This window comes from Cyprinodon tularosa, unplaced genomic scaffold (assembly GCF_016077235.1).
Source record: "Cyprinodon tularosa strain WSP-4 unplaced genomic scaffold, ASM1607723v1 ctg68, whole genome shotgun sequence".
NCBI lineage: Eukaryota > Metazoa > Chordata > Actinopteri > Cyprinodontiformes > Cyprinodontidae > Cyprinodon > Cyprinodon tularosa.
This window is the reverse complement of record NW_024039429.1, coordinates 531,662-547,234: the sequence shown is the minus strand read 5'-3', so window position 1 is coordinate 547,234 and position 15,573 is coordinate 531,662. Positions and strand designations below refer to the sequence as shown.

Below are 15,573 nucleotides of genomic sequence, written 5' to 3'. Positions count from 1 at the left end.
TGAATTGAGAAGAAATTTCAAAATTACAGAGAAATACAGCCAAAGAAAACACATCCTTAGATTTTTTTTTTGTGACACTTAGAATTTAAAACCTCTTATTTATTTTCCAAAGCTTTATCCTTCTCAACATCACATAGGGGCACAGAGGTTTATATCAACTGTCATATTGCAGAATACTAAATAATGTGTGTTCTGCAGTCACACTTCCTTTTCTCTAAAGTCTAGAAAGAAAAAATAAATAAAACTGCAATTTTCCTTTTGAGCAAGGACGAGTGCCTCTGCAGAGACTGAGTGCATTCCTTTGTCTTTTAAAATCTCTGCTATTTTGTAAAACCTGCATAAAAGGCCATCGCCCCCACACTAACAAGGCTTCAGAGGAATAATATGTCAACAGGCTGTATGAAAATGCATCGAATGAAATCATACAAGTAGATAAATGAGCTTTAAATATTTTATTGCCTTTGGGACTGTCGCTCTGTTTCAAGCCCAAACAAAAATATTATCAACATCGCATGAAACAATGCATGATATATTTTCATCTGATTAATTTTTTTTTGTCTGTTTTCTTTTTGTTCTAAGAATCTGACTCCATTTAATCCCTGGTAAAATTATACGATGTAAATGCAGAACTTCTGTAGGTATCCAGGGCTTTCTTTGTATTTCTTATTTTCAGCCATAGAGTGAAGCATGTTCACCCACACAAGTTGCTCTGACTTATGATTCATAAAATGTGCAGCAGAGCGCTGTGATGTTCGTCCAAGTGAGACGCCCAGAATTTAATGCATTTCATACATTTTAACAGTGGTATGGAGATAAACAAATGCTGATTTGCCCATTTTCTTGCTTACAGTACATTTTTATTTCACTTCTTCAATTTACTTTTTCCAACTAACTTTATGAAAAAATAAAAATTTTGATAGTTCTATATGTTGTAAAAAAAAAAAATGGTGCAAGCTCAGCTCTAGCTTTGTTGGTGCTTTTATTGATATTGAGTTCTTACCATGAAAAAGTCATTTTTTATTAAAAGGTATAGTGGAGGATTTTTGCTCATTTTTAAAAAGATCCATCCAATCCAATAAAAAAAAAAAAAAAAAATGAAGATGCTCAACCCTGTACCCGCACCGGAGAGGGAATGTCTATGTAACGCACGTGAAAGCACGCACAAGCCCTTTTCTCCTTGTGCATGCTCTGTTTAGAAGTCGCTGTTTGCATCGCTCATACATGCTTACTTTCCAAAAGAAGATTTCAACTTTTCCACAATGTCAGACTCACCACCGGTAAGTGAAAATGGGGACAAGCAGGTAGGACGGCCTTACGTAAACATATCACTAGAATGACTGAGAATTACGAGGACCACTTATTTTAATGAGAAAAAAAAACATTCTCCTCTATACCTTTAAGTATACTTACAAAAAAGAGTAAAGTTTATACAGACAGTAGAAATCCAATAACCTTCTATTTTTTTTTCTTTCGCAAGATCCTTGAAAATTGTTCTACAATTGGGGTGGATTGTTATTATCATAATGTCATGTCCTTTTGAATCATTTACAGTGAATCTGCCAAATTAAATAGAACTAATTAACAAACCAATTTTTCATGGTATGTTTTTTCAATAATGTTGTAATTTAAAATTAAAGAGGCTTCTGCGTTCTGCCACATAACAATGTAAGCATCCATCTACTATTATTATTTAAGCTGAACATGACCTTGTTCTTTTTCAGAAAAGAGCTAATTCAACAAACGCCTTTAATCAACTCTGCTCATCCAAATTGCAGGTGACAGTTCTTTGTTTTTGCATAAACAAACACAGGTTCACCACGTTCAAGGTAGTGCTGGAGTAAACTATTATTTGTCACGTTGCAGCTGCAGCTCGGTTTATCTATTTATGGATGCACCACGGACAGCTGTGTATTTGGCTTTATATCAGCTCAGCATTTTACAGTAAATTCTGAGCTTGCCACATGATAAAAAATAGCTCTGAAGTTATTTAAAAATGCTTACAGGCAAAAATAATTTTTTTATATTATATTTGTGGCTTATTTTTACAGCATTTAAGTGGTGCGAATATGATACATTAAGAATAATCTCTGCTTTATAAAGTTAAAAGTGAAAGAATGAGCAACTAAACGAGAACAATGGTTTAGAAGGAAACAATGTTTAGATGAACAAAAAAAGCCAATACCAGTAATTAAATGTTTGTCACCATTAACAAATGTTTTAAAGCATATTCATGGGATTGGTATTCATGGTGAATTCAAGGGAAAATCCTGTTTTTTTTCTTTCTATGCATCTTCTCCCTGGAAAGCATCGCTAAAAAACAGACTTTTAGCATGATTATTTAAATATTTACACAGAATCAATCTATTATTGAAGAGCTTGTGCAGTATACGCTAGTTGGTAGTAAAGCTACCATAGTCCTCTTAACTAAGATGACCGCATCCCTTTCAGCTGCCAGGTAATGCTTGGGATTTGTCATGATGTGGCATCCTTTCTGCTGAAGTCTCAGAGTGGTGGAAACAGACAGACTGAAGAAATTGATTCACAAGGGCAGTAATGAGGGGGTGAAACTGAAATATCTGATGGACGTGTCAAAAGAGAGGATGTTGTCCAAGTTAATGACAACTCTGGACAAGGTATCACACCCACGTGCTGGACAATCACAGTCATTCAGTAATTGACTCTTTCTGTCATGATCCATCAGCAAAGGCCATAGAAGATATCATTATTTATATACTATACTATTGTTTGCATTGGTTTGTATGACAATATTTATGAAAATCACCTGTGACTTAAGGCTGGTATCAGGTCTTTTAATATTCTATGTAAGCTATGTAAACATAAAACAGATTTATCGGTAACTGAGTTAAAACAGAAAAGTCAAAAATCTAACATTGAGTATTTCAGTTTCAAGGATTATTAATCTGAAAATAACTGTGAAACCATGATGAGAAAATACAGTTTTTCTTATTAAGTATACTGGATTATGGTGATTCAGTTTAAGATATTTTAAGAAAAACTTTTTGCTAGGAAGGTTGATTGGTGTTTGGTAAGAGATCTCTGTGTTGGTTTTGAGGTTTGATGACTGTCTTGCTTAAACATTCAGTTAAGGCTCATTAGTTTTCTTATAGATTGAGTAAGATAATCATTCAAAATAAACAGTTGTTTCAAAGAGTTGATGCTGTTGAGATACGCTAAAAACAATGTCACTGCATAGCAGGTCCTACACCATAATGTAGTACTTTAATATTGTGTTGTATCATGCTACCGTTGGCAATAAAATGATCTTTGTCTAATCTGACCAAAGCCCACATTTCTAGTTAAAGCCTTTGTAAAATATACTGTAGCAAACTGAAAATATTAATATTTGTGGGGTTTTTTTTATTTTTATTTTTTTTACTTTTTTGGACCTAGCTCAAAAACTATGGATTGGCATGCAGATACAGTTGAATGTTCAATAGGGAACCTGGTATAATCTTAAGATGCCACTCTATGCTGCAATTCGTTAACTTTAGTTGTTTGTGAAAACTCTGCTTCTATTTTTTTATTAGTTATTATCAGAACGATGCTGAACTTTAAATAAATGTATAATATAATATATAAAGGGATTACACTGAATTCTCCACACCTATATCCATACATCTTCTTCCGCTTAAATCAGCCAGGGTCACGGTGGGGCCAGTGTCTATCTTCAGAAGTCTGTGGGCGAAAGGCGGGGCGCACCCTGGACATTGCAGGAAAACACAATGACCATGCACACACACACATGCTCACACCTAAGGACAATTTGCAGACACAATTAACCTAACAGGAATGTTTTTGGATTGTGGGAGGAAGCTGGAGTACCCAGAGAAAACTCAGCTATGTGCTAGGAGAACATGCAAACTCAATGCAGAAAGACCCTGGGCCGGGAATCCAACCCAAGATCTTCACTACAAACTGCTCAACCATGCAGCCATTGGTTATTTAAAAAAATTATAATGAATAAAACAAAAACAAAAAATGTAATTTTTGTAATTTGAATTTGATCTTGTTGCTTTTTTCCCCACAATATAATTGCACTCAAATTATAAGTTGTATTATTAAGATAATAAATCAGTGCTATAACATGTTATAATTTATTTCAAGTCTTTGATAATACTAGCCTCAACAAATTATAAAATTATGTTTCTTAAACTTGGTGCAAAATGTAAGTACCAAACTTTCTTTTAGCTTAGATTTTCTATCTGTTGACACAAAAACAGGCGTTTCTTGATGATAATTGTGACTGAATATAAGGGGAATTTGATACCTGAGATGTATTTTTAGTTTCATTAAATTATTGTTAGTTGGTTTTACAGTTTTGATCATGTGAAAGTTTTTAGAGTTTTACAAAATGTTATAGAATGTTACCTGTCAATAACTCTAAATATTTACTTATTTAACTTTAGTTTGGCGGAATACAGATTTTCGTTTCTTTTTTTTTTTATCCATGCATAATTTTTAAAGGGCATAATGAATCTGTGCAATAATGAATCTGGGGTGTCATTTTCCATTTCCCACTCAGCAGAAATCAGATTAGCCACATTACAGCTGTTCTGGAAATCTGACAAGATATCCACCACTGTGTTCTTTGCTCTGCCCTGCAGTGTTTTTTTTTTTCTTATCCAGGGATTCAAAGTGAGTCACTGCGGTGGACAAAATGTTATGTACCACAACTGAAACGCAGATGGCTTCAAGCTTTGCTTCAGCCATCACTCACTTCTAACTCAAGGGTTAGCATGCCAAGCAAGTCAGAGAAAACTGTCACCGCACACCAGTGAGTTTGGCAAACCAACCTGCTGCCTAAAGTCCAACTGCCCCATGTGCTAAACATTGCAGAGTCTTCTGCTCTGAAAATAAGTAGCTGATTTGAAATCAACTTTGAGTATATTTTGATCAAATGTTATTAGCTGTTAAGTTAACATATTTGTCTTTAAGGGTGGACCAGAAGTGCTGCAAATTTACACCCATTTTCTGATTACAAAAGTGCAAATTTAAATGGACTGGAGCCGTGAAGTCAGAGAAAAAATCTGGTTTATTTTCTACAAATGAAAATCTGGCAAGTATGGTGTTTTATTTGTATTCATTGTGACACAAGATTCCAAAACATGTCTTAAGAAGTTTACAATGAGTGGATAAAATCAACCTGTGTTTAATTTAACCTCATTGTGAATACAGCCATTCTGTGACTATCTCACATGTTTGTTAACATCAGTGAACCAGCGGCATAAAGGAGACCCAGGCTGTAGATATTTTTAAGCCAGGGTTAAATAAGAAAACTGCAAAACTAACATTGCACATCGCTCTCAGCACCAGGGGGAATAGTTTTGGGAATGGCCCTTTTTTAATGTACTGATTCACAAGAATTTGTTTTTAAACGGTTGATTTACCAAATTATTAAATTCATGCAACTATGTTTCTGGCCTCCTTATAATTAAAATAGCCAGTAAATATGACTTAAGTGACATTTGGTGTCTTACTCACACAACTCAAACAGCCTTTTTGCAGTTGCTAATAAAGCTAATAAAGATTAGACTTTTTAGGCTCTCATCTTGCAATGATTCCTGTCTGCTATTTCCTGACAAGCTGAATGTGTGCATTCCCATGACATCACTCCTTGCGCCCTCTACCAGAGCTACTGCACCTGGGAGGAGCACCCTAATTCCTAACAATATAAAAGGGTAGGTCTTGTAGAAATGAATAAGACCTTGAATAAAAACCTTGAATAATAACACACACTGCATAGCACCCGATAAAGACAAACACGGTGGGAGCAACATCCTTTTGTATGGATGTTTTGTTTTACATTTGCAAAAAAATCTGGGGAGAAATTTTAGGAAGACTTAGACTTACAGGGCAATTATACTGGAAATCTAGATATATAACGCTGAATCTACAATGAAATTGGATTGATCAAAATTAATCATGAGATGGAATGGTCCATTGACAGTCTAGACAAAAATCCAGTAGGCAATCTGTGGCAAGACTTGAAAATTACTGTCATAAACACTATTCAATATTTACCTCATTTGGAAATAATGATTAAAACATAAAATATAGTAAAAAATAAAAATGATCAAGTTAAGATAAAGCAAGGAGGCAACAAGAAGCTTGAAAGCATGCTCCATAAAATAAGTATTAGTGGTGTGCGGTCAAGGAGGAAGGACATCACAGGTTTCAGGCAGAAAGAGGATCAGACAGATGGAGGTCTGGACTAAGTAACTAAACTAAACACATTCTTCATTAGGTTCAGGTCAAGAAACATGCTGTGCATCCTTCTCTCCTGCCTAGAGTCCAATGGAAATCCCAGCCTCCTTTGACCCAAAGCCAGAGCAGCTCTGTGCCCCAAATCACCTCTTCTACCTTATCCTGATGAAAAATATTGCCCTGGTGATGTTTAACACATCCTTCCTAGTTTTGGTACCAAAGAAAACTCATGTTTGTCTAAAAGTTTTATACCCTTGTTGACACCCACATCATGGAGGTCCTTGAGAGACTCCTGTTGGTTCAACAAGCAGCTATTGGATCCCCTGCGGTTTGCTAATAACAGCAGAGTTGCAGTTGAAGATGCCATGACACACCTGCCTCAACAAACCCACTGTCCTTTAGACAAGGCAGGTAGCACTGTGAGGATCATGTGCTACCTGCAATTATTCAATGCATTGAACATAATCCAGACTGATGTACTTTGCCAGAAATTGGATCAAATGCTACCGAACTGTTTGACTGATGGGTCAACTGTTTATTAAGGTACTCAGTAGCACAGGAGTGCCACCGGGGGCAGTACTCTCACCATTCCTGTTTAATCTGTACACCTTAAACTTCAAGTAAATGCAGAAATACTCTGTTGAGTCTGCAGTTGTTGGACACATCAGAGATGGACAAGAAGCTAAGTACAGAGAGCTTTGTGTCATGGTGTGAAATTAATAATCTGATCCTGAATGTCAATAAAACAAGGGAGAGGATTGTAGATTTCAGAAGAAAAGGGAATGCAGTGAATGTTATTACATCATGGCAGAAGAAGTAGAGGTGGTGGAGGAGCATAAATAACTTGGTGTTCACCCCTGGGAAAAGACTTGACTTGAGAAGTTTTCTACAAGAAAGCACAGGGTAGACTGAACAACTTAAAAAAGGTAGATCATTCAGTGTTTGTAGCAAGATGGTGCATATCTTCTATTAAGTATCGTCTGTTGTGGAGAGTGTAATCTCTTTCTTCATCATCTGCTGGGGTAACAGCATCGGAGAAAAACACTTAAAAAGCTCAACAAGCTTATAAAGAAGACTGAAAGACAGACATACTGTATAAATCTTGAAAATGAAAACTTACATTATTTAGATTTCTTTTAGGTTTTTTCTCCCACTTTAAAATCCCACTTTTTGTTATATATCAAATAAAATCCCAATGACAATATTACATTTATAGATAATAATGTTTTGAAATTAATATGGTCTTTCATAAATGTAAATGTTTACTTTGCAGCTGAGAGAGGAGCAGTTTTTGGCTTAATGCATGAATATTAATGAATATTATGCCATGACAAATGCAACCCCCCAATAAAGATGAAAGTGTCCTGATGTTAGAATCTACAGTATATCTGTAAACAGCTGCCTGTGCAGACAAACATCATTGAACCAATCCTTTTCACTGCTAATACAATCATCGACACTGTGTCAAATAAGCCTGAGCTCTCAGAAAACCAATAGTATAACGTTAACTGGTGCTGCAATGTGCAATAGCACATTTTATACGAGGACTAATTCCTAAACAGCAAAATACATTATAGCTGTATAGGTTTCTTTACTTAGAAAATGCTCTTATAGACATTGCATCAACTGTTAGTCGGTTTTTATAGGCTCCACTTCTATGCCAATAAAGTTAATTGCATGAAACCACTTAATGGCCCATCTGCAGATACTCCCAGAAATGTGGTAAACATAACCCAGAAGTCAACATATGTTACAAGCAGTGAAAAGATGATGCTGTGAAGCACTGCACCACCCCAAATAGAGACTCTGCAGAATAAAAAGAGTGTCTGAGGGTGATGTTCTCCAGGGCACTTTATGGTCAATACATCAAGCCTTCATGCAGGGTGAGAAAGCTTGAATATCACTTTTTCTCACTGCTTTAATGTTTCCTCGAACAAGGCAATACATTGGCCACTTCTGCTGGAGGTGTAAAATTCAGCAGTCAAGGAAAATAATCCATTATCCATTCTAATAAAGTTACAGGTTTGAATTGTTCAAATCATCTTTATTGGTATCAAAGATAAAAACAGTATAAAACATGTTCTCTCTTTAGGAGTTTGCTAGTTTATTAAAAAAGCACTTAAAATTGCAATCTTTCAGTGTATATGAGAAATTATGTTTTTCTTAACCATTTTCAGAAAATGTGTCTAAGCTATTTGGTTAATTGCACCTGTGAGACTAACTGAATCATGTCCTTATTTTGCTTTCAAACAATCTCTTGAATTCTGACTACAGTGTGTGGCTATAAAATGCCAAGTTAATCCATCTGCTGTGTTTTATCTCTGAAGTCACTTAACCCCTGTTTTTAGTCAACACATTGCAAACATGGTTAAATGGAGTCTACACTACAATAACACAGTTGAATATGTGGAAATGAGATCATTCATGCTTACTAACATTGATTTGTTTTTGTTAGGCCCCAATCTTTATTGGTCTTATTCGTAACAGGATATGACTCTTAAATGTTGCCTTGCAAATGTGATTGAGTTTGCTGGTAAGTAGCTGTGTCCAGTTTTTCTGGAGAAGAAGGGATACTGGTATAAAAAGAAGACAACAAGCATGAATCATTTCAGCTCTGCAGAGAGTACAATTTACCGCCTCCGAACAACTTCTGACAAGCTGCAATTTGTTTTTCATTGTGCTCAGAAATATATTAACTTAAACCTTTCCTCTTCACCTTCAGTTGTGAGAAGAGATTTCGTGAATCTAACTATACGGCCCCCCTAAGAGCCTTTATTACCCCTCTCCTGGTGGCTGAAAAACCTGTTTAAAGCTGGGAACAATCGGCTTCTAGTGGCAGTTGGAACATCTGAGTGATGCGTATCTACCCGGTCAAATGATTCAGCAAGTGACCCACATTGAAAAAAACTCTGCTCTAATCGGCATGCTTGGGAACATCAAAACTGGGTTGATCTGCTAAATTACTTGACACCATTGAACGCAACGTAAGGGCATCAACACACTGTGCCAGTTGCTTCTGATCTAAGAAGCCGAAACAACTCTGTATAGATTTGGTAAACATGGCGCAGCAATCCAAAGGTTCTGAGTTCAAGCCCCACTCCCATGGACTGCCACTCTGGGTCCCTGAGCAAAGACCCTTAACTCCACACTGCTCCGGAGCGCTGCACAATGGCAGCCAACTGCTCTCAAAGAGGATGGGTTAAATGGAGAGAGTTAATTTCGTTGCTCTGTACTTGTGACAGTGTAATAAAATAAAAACATAAAAAAGGTAGAAGCTGAATTTGGAGGGGAAAAAAGAGCAAAACAATAAAGCGCAAAACGCCCTGGCTTCCTTACATGTTTCTCTCCGTTGTTTACTTTAATGATTCATGTTGCACTGGTGACATCTTCAACGCCCACCCAGCGTGAAGTTAGCGGGTCGACCCATGTTTGAAAAACATGCGTAAACGCGCATTTTTTTTTATAGGAAAAGTGTCTTTAGTTTCAGTGCATGGCAGCTTGTGACACCTCCAAATAAAAAACATCCAATGTCAGCAGTTAAGGTGTAAGGTTAACCACAAAGCTTTTCTCGTTTAATGGTTTTCTTTTGGTTTAAAGTAGACGACTTCTTTCACTCCTCACTCAATAAATCCAACAGGCTTCACAGGACTGTTTTCTATGCTGGATGTGTGAGTGTGGAGACTGAAAGTTGACTCATTCTTTTGTTAAAACTCATCAAAGTCTGAGCGCTGGACTGTATGTCTTTGAGAGACACTTCTAACACCAAAATTGAGGGTTTGTATGGATTTTCTTTCTGACTTTACAAATGTCCAATTGAAATGCCCAGAGGTTTGTTCTTTTTGATGATCTTTTTCTTAGGACAAACATGGACATCTTTGGCCTTAACAACTCAGATGCTCTACTCCAAACCCTTCCAAAGGTGATAGAAAGCCTTCACCTATACACCTTACATAGGACACTTAGTTTGATATGATGTATCTCAATCTTTTCGGTAATGATCCACCAGAACCTGTCAGCCTGAAACTCATCCCCTTATAAGTACAGGTGGAGCAGGAGGTGAAACTTCTGCAGGGGCATTAAAGCATAGATGTACCTTAGAGCTCTTGTATGATTAACATAACCTGGCTAACTGGGTGTCTAGATAAAGGAAGGGCTCACTATCTGATGTTGACACCCTTCAGTCAATACCAAGTAATTATTTCAGCTTTCTGTTTACTGTTGCTGGTCATTTTGACCAAAATTTGCATAAGCAAATAACGTCGGAAACCTTTTCTTTTCTTGCATTGTAAAATCTGCTAAACTTTATCTGTGACAGTTCATATGAAAACAGCAGCTAATTGGTTTAAATAAATACATTTTGCGCGCGGTGCTGATTGTGTTTATTCCAGTTTTTTTCCCGTTGCTGAGTAATGGGATTTTAAATAAATTCCTTTCCCTACTCGTTTCACTGTCGTGTGGGTTCCTCCTATGCGCCATGGAGCGATTGATAGCTTCATGGGCTGGGCACACAAAGCTCTGAATATGAAAACACGTGACAAGGCTCGGAGATGCTACGCCTCATAAGAGTGAAGACACAAAGAAAAAGGCTGGAGAGACGCTGGAGGCAGCTGCAACACCAACAACTCCAACCTGTTTCCAGAGGAAAAGAGCGCACTCCAAAAGCCGAAACTTAGAATTCCACAGAAATTTCTGCTTCAAGATTTGAACATATAGGGAGAAACTGATTAAATATGTATATTTTATTTAAGGCGTAAGCGTTTCCAGCTTTTTTTCTTCATGTAAGATTTTTTTGGTGGTTCAGTGATGTGCTTCTGGCTTGGATTTACGCACGGTGATAAAAAACGATTCTGCCCACTTAAAGGAATTATGTAAGGTAAGAAACACACTTCATTTATTTAAGACTTTGAATTAAACTAGCAGTGATGATTCAATTGCTTTTTTGCGTATAAATATTAGGTTTAAACTTTTCGGTGTATTATCCTTTTTTTTTTTTTTTTTTACATATTTTTTTTCTTCTTCTCCCATTTATAGAAGACATAACTATTATTGCACCAAAATTGAAACAGGTGTCGTTAAAAGTCTAACGTAAAACAATAATGTTAAATTTCAAAAAGGCAACCTGTTTTTCAAAATCATCTGGACACTTAAATACCTAGATTTTTCTAGCTTGAGAAGCCACATAATAAATAAGGTTGTTTTTCCTCAGCATGTTTGGTTCTAAAGGGCGTTTTAATGTTGTGTTTATGAGCACTGGGTGCCTAATTTAGTATTTGAATAGACAGATACAAGAAATGTGGTTTTTGCCTGATCAAAAAACTAAATCCAATTTGTTGAAAAATTAGATTTGAATTATTGATAAGCTATTTGAATCCTATGTTAAACATTTGCAGTGAACTGATTTAATTATGTAAAGGTTATTTCTTGTTCATGGAATTTTTCTGAATCAGAGACAAAGGTAACTCGTCTGCGAAAACACTAAAGAAAGATATGAGAAACATTTTTTTTTTCAGGGCTATTGAGATGTTAAGATATCTGACATGTTTTTTTTATTTTTTTTTTATCAATCTGTAGGTTTTCCGTCATCTCAGACTCCAGTATTATCTTCAGACACAGCCATGAAATCTGTGCTTGATGGGGTGGCAGACACCACCTTCCGGACTATTACATCTGGGTTGCAGTATCTTGGCTCCAACGATGCCAACTACGACGACTACATCAATGATTTGAACTTAAAGGGCAGCTTATCCATGCAGAAGCCCCTTTCTGCTTTCCGCAGCAACTCGTTTCCAGACAAGATACCTGCAGACGAAGAGCTTATCCTCAAGGGCATACCATTCTTCCCTACCAATGCCACAGACTTGTTTGGCAACAGGACCACATTTAGAGATGAGACCAATAATATACAATGCGGTGAGAACTTTATGGACATGGAGTGTTTCATGATCCTAACCCCCAGCCAGCAGTTGGCTGTGGCTGTGATGTCTCTGACTCTGGGTACCTTCACAGTCCTGGAGAATCTGGTGGTGCTCTGTGTCATACTGCAGTCCCGCACCCTCCGCTGCCGTCCATCCTACCACTTCATTGGCAGCCTTGCCGTAGCTGACCTCCTGGGCAGTGTCATCTTCGTCTACAGCTTTTTGGACTTTCACGTTTTCCACAGGAAAGACAGCCCAAATGTATTTCTCTTCAAGCTGGGTGGAGTCACTGCATCGTTCACAGCATCAGTTGGGAGCCTCTTCCTCACTGCTATTGATCGCTATATATCTATACACCGGCCCTTAGCCTACAGGCGCATTGTGACACGGAACAAGGCTGTCGTAGCCTTTAGTGTGATGTGGACACTTTCGATCATCATTGCAGTGCTACCTCTGCTTGGCTGGAACTGTAAACGTCTCAACTCAGTGTGCTCAGACATATTCCCCCTGATTGATGAGAACTATCTGATGTTTTGGATCTTCCTGACCAGTGTCTTGGTTATTTTCATCATCTATGCCTACATATACATCCTTTGGAAGGCACACCACCATGCCGTCCGTATGCTGAGCCGTGCCTCCCAGAAGAGTCTTGTTGTCTACTCAGCAGATGGGACTAAAGTGCAAACCACACGCCCTGAACAGGCACGCATGGACATCCGTTTAGCCAAGACCCTAGTTCTCATTTTGGTAGTGTTGGTAATCTGCTGGGGCCCATTGCTTGCCATAATGGTATACGACCTCTTCTGGAAGATGGACGATGACATAAAGACTGTGTTTGCATTCTGCAGCATGCTCTGTCTTCTCAACTCTACCGTCAACCCAATCATCTACGCCTTGAGGAGCAAGGACCTGCGCCGTGCCTTCCTCAGCTGCTGCAGCATCTGCCGGAGTAGTGCCCAGCAATTGGAAAACAGCCTCGAGTCGGACTGCCAGAACAGGCATACCAACATTTCTGCCAACAGGGCTGCAGAAAGTTGCGTGAAGACCACTGTGAAAATAGCCAAAGTGACGATGTCAGTGTCGACTGAAACCTCTGCAGAAGCTGTCTAATTTGCCATTGGGGAGTTTGTGTGTAAATGTCATCATCTTTAAACATACCCATTTCACATAAAAAGCAAAGGTTGGATATTCCAGAAACGTCCTCTCCTGAAAGTTGTTGACACTCATCCTCACACATGCTTTATTGGCTTCATAACGTCATGTTGTTGTGTGAGTACACAGTGTGCCAAAGTGCCAAATGGTATTGTAAGATCATAGAGGGGCCTTGTGATTTGGAAAAGACTCAGAAAGACTATCATAAGTCTGCTGTTTACCATATAGACTCCATGATATCTAGTCAGCAAATGCATATTATATTTTTGTACTGTGAATTCAGGTTTCGACAAACTCTATCTTCATTTATGGGATAAGGGGCTACTGAAATTTCTAAGTAAAGATGTTTTACAGTGTCATGTAGAAGTTGATATGTCTATGAACTCATACATATAACAATTCACCGCGCCTTGACTTCCTATAGGTTACCCTTTGCATAGAGGCATTTTTTAAGCTGAATGAAGAAATAATGTAGTTATTACAGACTGTCTTGTTCCAGATTTTTTGATTTTCTTACATCATTCAGTAAATGCGGAGGGATGTTTTTTTTTAAACTACAGGTCAGGAAGAGTAAGTAAATCTTGAAAAATCTACTAAGAATAATAAGTGTGAAATAGGTAAACAAAAATTTATTTTCCGTGGTAGTGATTTTTTTTACTAGCTGCCAGCTCTTGTAGGTAAAAATGTCTTTATTCAGTAATGTACCTAACAACTGTACAGTGTTTAATTGCAAATGAAGAGTTCCAATTCAGCTATACAGCCAAGTGAACTCATACAGTAAGCTTTTTTTTGTTTAAAGCTTGAAAAATAAAAATAACAAAAACAGTGTGCTGGTCACTACTGTTCGAAACTTAAGGGGTCTCCGGACAATAGCTGCTTTTGTCGATTGCTTAATTTGATCAGATTCTGCCTTGTATGTATGTGTAGTAACTTGTGACTTAGTGATCATTTTCCAACCCCAAAGCCTTTTGGTCATTGCAGTGAAATATTCTTAGTGCTACTGTTGCAGAAAACAAAAGGAACCAATGCACAGGACTGGTGATGTGGTTTTGGCGTAAATTTAGGTGACATGAAAAATACCTGCTGTTCATTTTTATTTCTTAAAACAAAGAAACATAGGTCAGTAGCATGTGATTCAAACTGAATTTTGTGTGTGAGAATTATGTGGAGATCAAAACTAACCTTAAATAAGACATCATAGCAACGGTGCAACTTTTTTTTCTGATAGATGATGTAGAACTTTTAATCTAGAAATATCACAGCACAATTGTTCTGTAAACATTTATCTTGTTGTGAAGTTTTCCAAACAGATGTTTATCAGTATGCTTCTGCTGGCTCTCGTACTTTTAAGTATTAAAGAACAAAATGTCAACTTGTCAAGTGGCTTCTGTATATCGGTGGCAAAATGATGAGTTTATGACTTCAAAATCCCAGTCGATCAAGTGTTTCTGATATTACTGTGTTAAAACCTTTGAATAAAGTCGCAGCTGGTGTCATGTTGCTTGTAGTTGTTTAATTTGGTTATTTTATAGCGGAAAAATGAATGACGACCGAGTGAGGACATCTACTCTAGGCCCAACATGTGCTGACTGAAGAACCCAAGGCCTGCGTCTAGTCATGATGTTTTACTGCCCCCTTGTGGAGGACTTTATATTGTCTGCAATGAAGAGCGTCTAAAAAGTTGTGGAATCTTCCCTGCATCATTTGCCGTTTACTTTTATTTTCTTGGACCATGCTGACAAGAAAAGGAAATTATCTTTTAGTGTAATTAAATATTTAAACTAGAAAAAAAATGTCTTGCTTCAATTAAACTTCAATATCACATCTAAATTAAAAAAGGAACCGGTCAGTCTCTTCAGATATTTTTCTTAGTTTCTGCTTTTAATTTTTGTCACAAATACACAGTAGATTCTTGCTACTTCGAACTACCTTTGAGTAATAACTGGCTATAACTCATTATTTTAACTGAGTACACAAAATTAATCATTCATAAATAAATATGAAATATAATACATTATAGAATTACTTGCTGTTTGTCTAGAACAGTATTATCCAGTTTTAGGGCTTTGAAATTCTGCTTTTTCTACTTTCAACTTTTGTTTGTGACATATTATTTCTTATAATTACTAGAATAGTTTCCCTTGTATTGCTCTGTATCATGAAGTATTGTATAACATTAACAAATATGTGTTTTATGTGTGTTTTTGTGTGCATGTATAGGTTGGTATATGTGCTTCTGTATAGTATTAATATATCTGTGTATAAATGTATGTTTATGCAT

The 15,573-nt window shown here is 37.0% G+C and overlaps 1 protein-coding gene across 1 annotated transcript; it reads left to right on the top strand.

Moving 5' to 3' along the window:
- The first annotated feature begins 10,777 nt into the window (after positions 1-10,777).
- cnr1 (cannabinoid receptor 1) lies at positions 10,778-14,793 on the top strand. Its single transcript, XM_038267654.1, has 2 exons — positions 10,778-11,098; positions 11,797-14,793. Exon 2 carries the CDS (start codon positions 11,841-11,843, stop codon positions 13,248-13,250), a length of 1,410 nt encoding a protein of 469 aa, XP_038123582.1. The 5' UTR covers positions 10,778-11,098; positions 11,797-11,840; the 3' UTR covers positions 13,251-14,793.
- The last annotated feature ends 780 nt before the right edge of the window (positions 14,794-15,573 follow it).

Coding starts and splice junctions, on each gene's coding strand:
- cnr1 (XM_038267654.1), top strand. CDS start 11,841: ATGAAATCTGTGCTTGATGGGGTGGCAGACACCACCTTCCGGACTATT.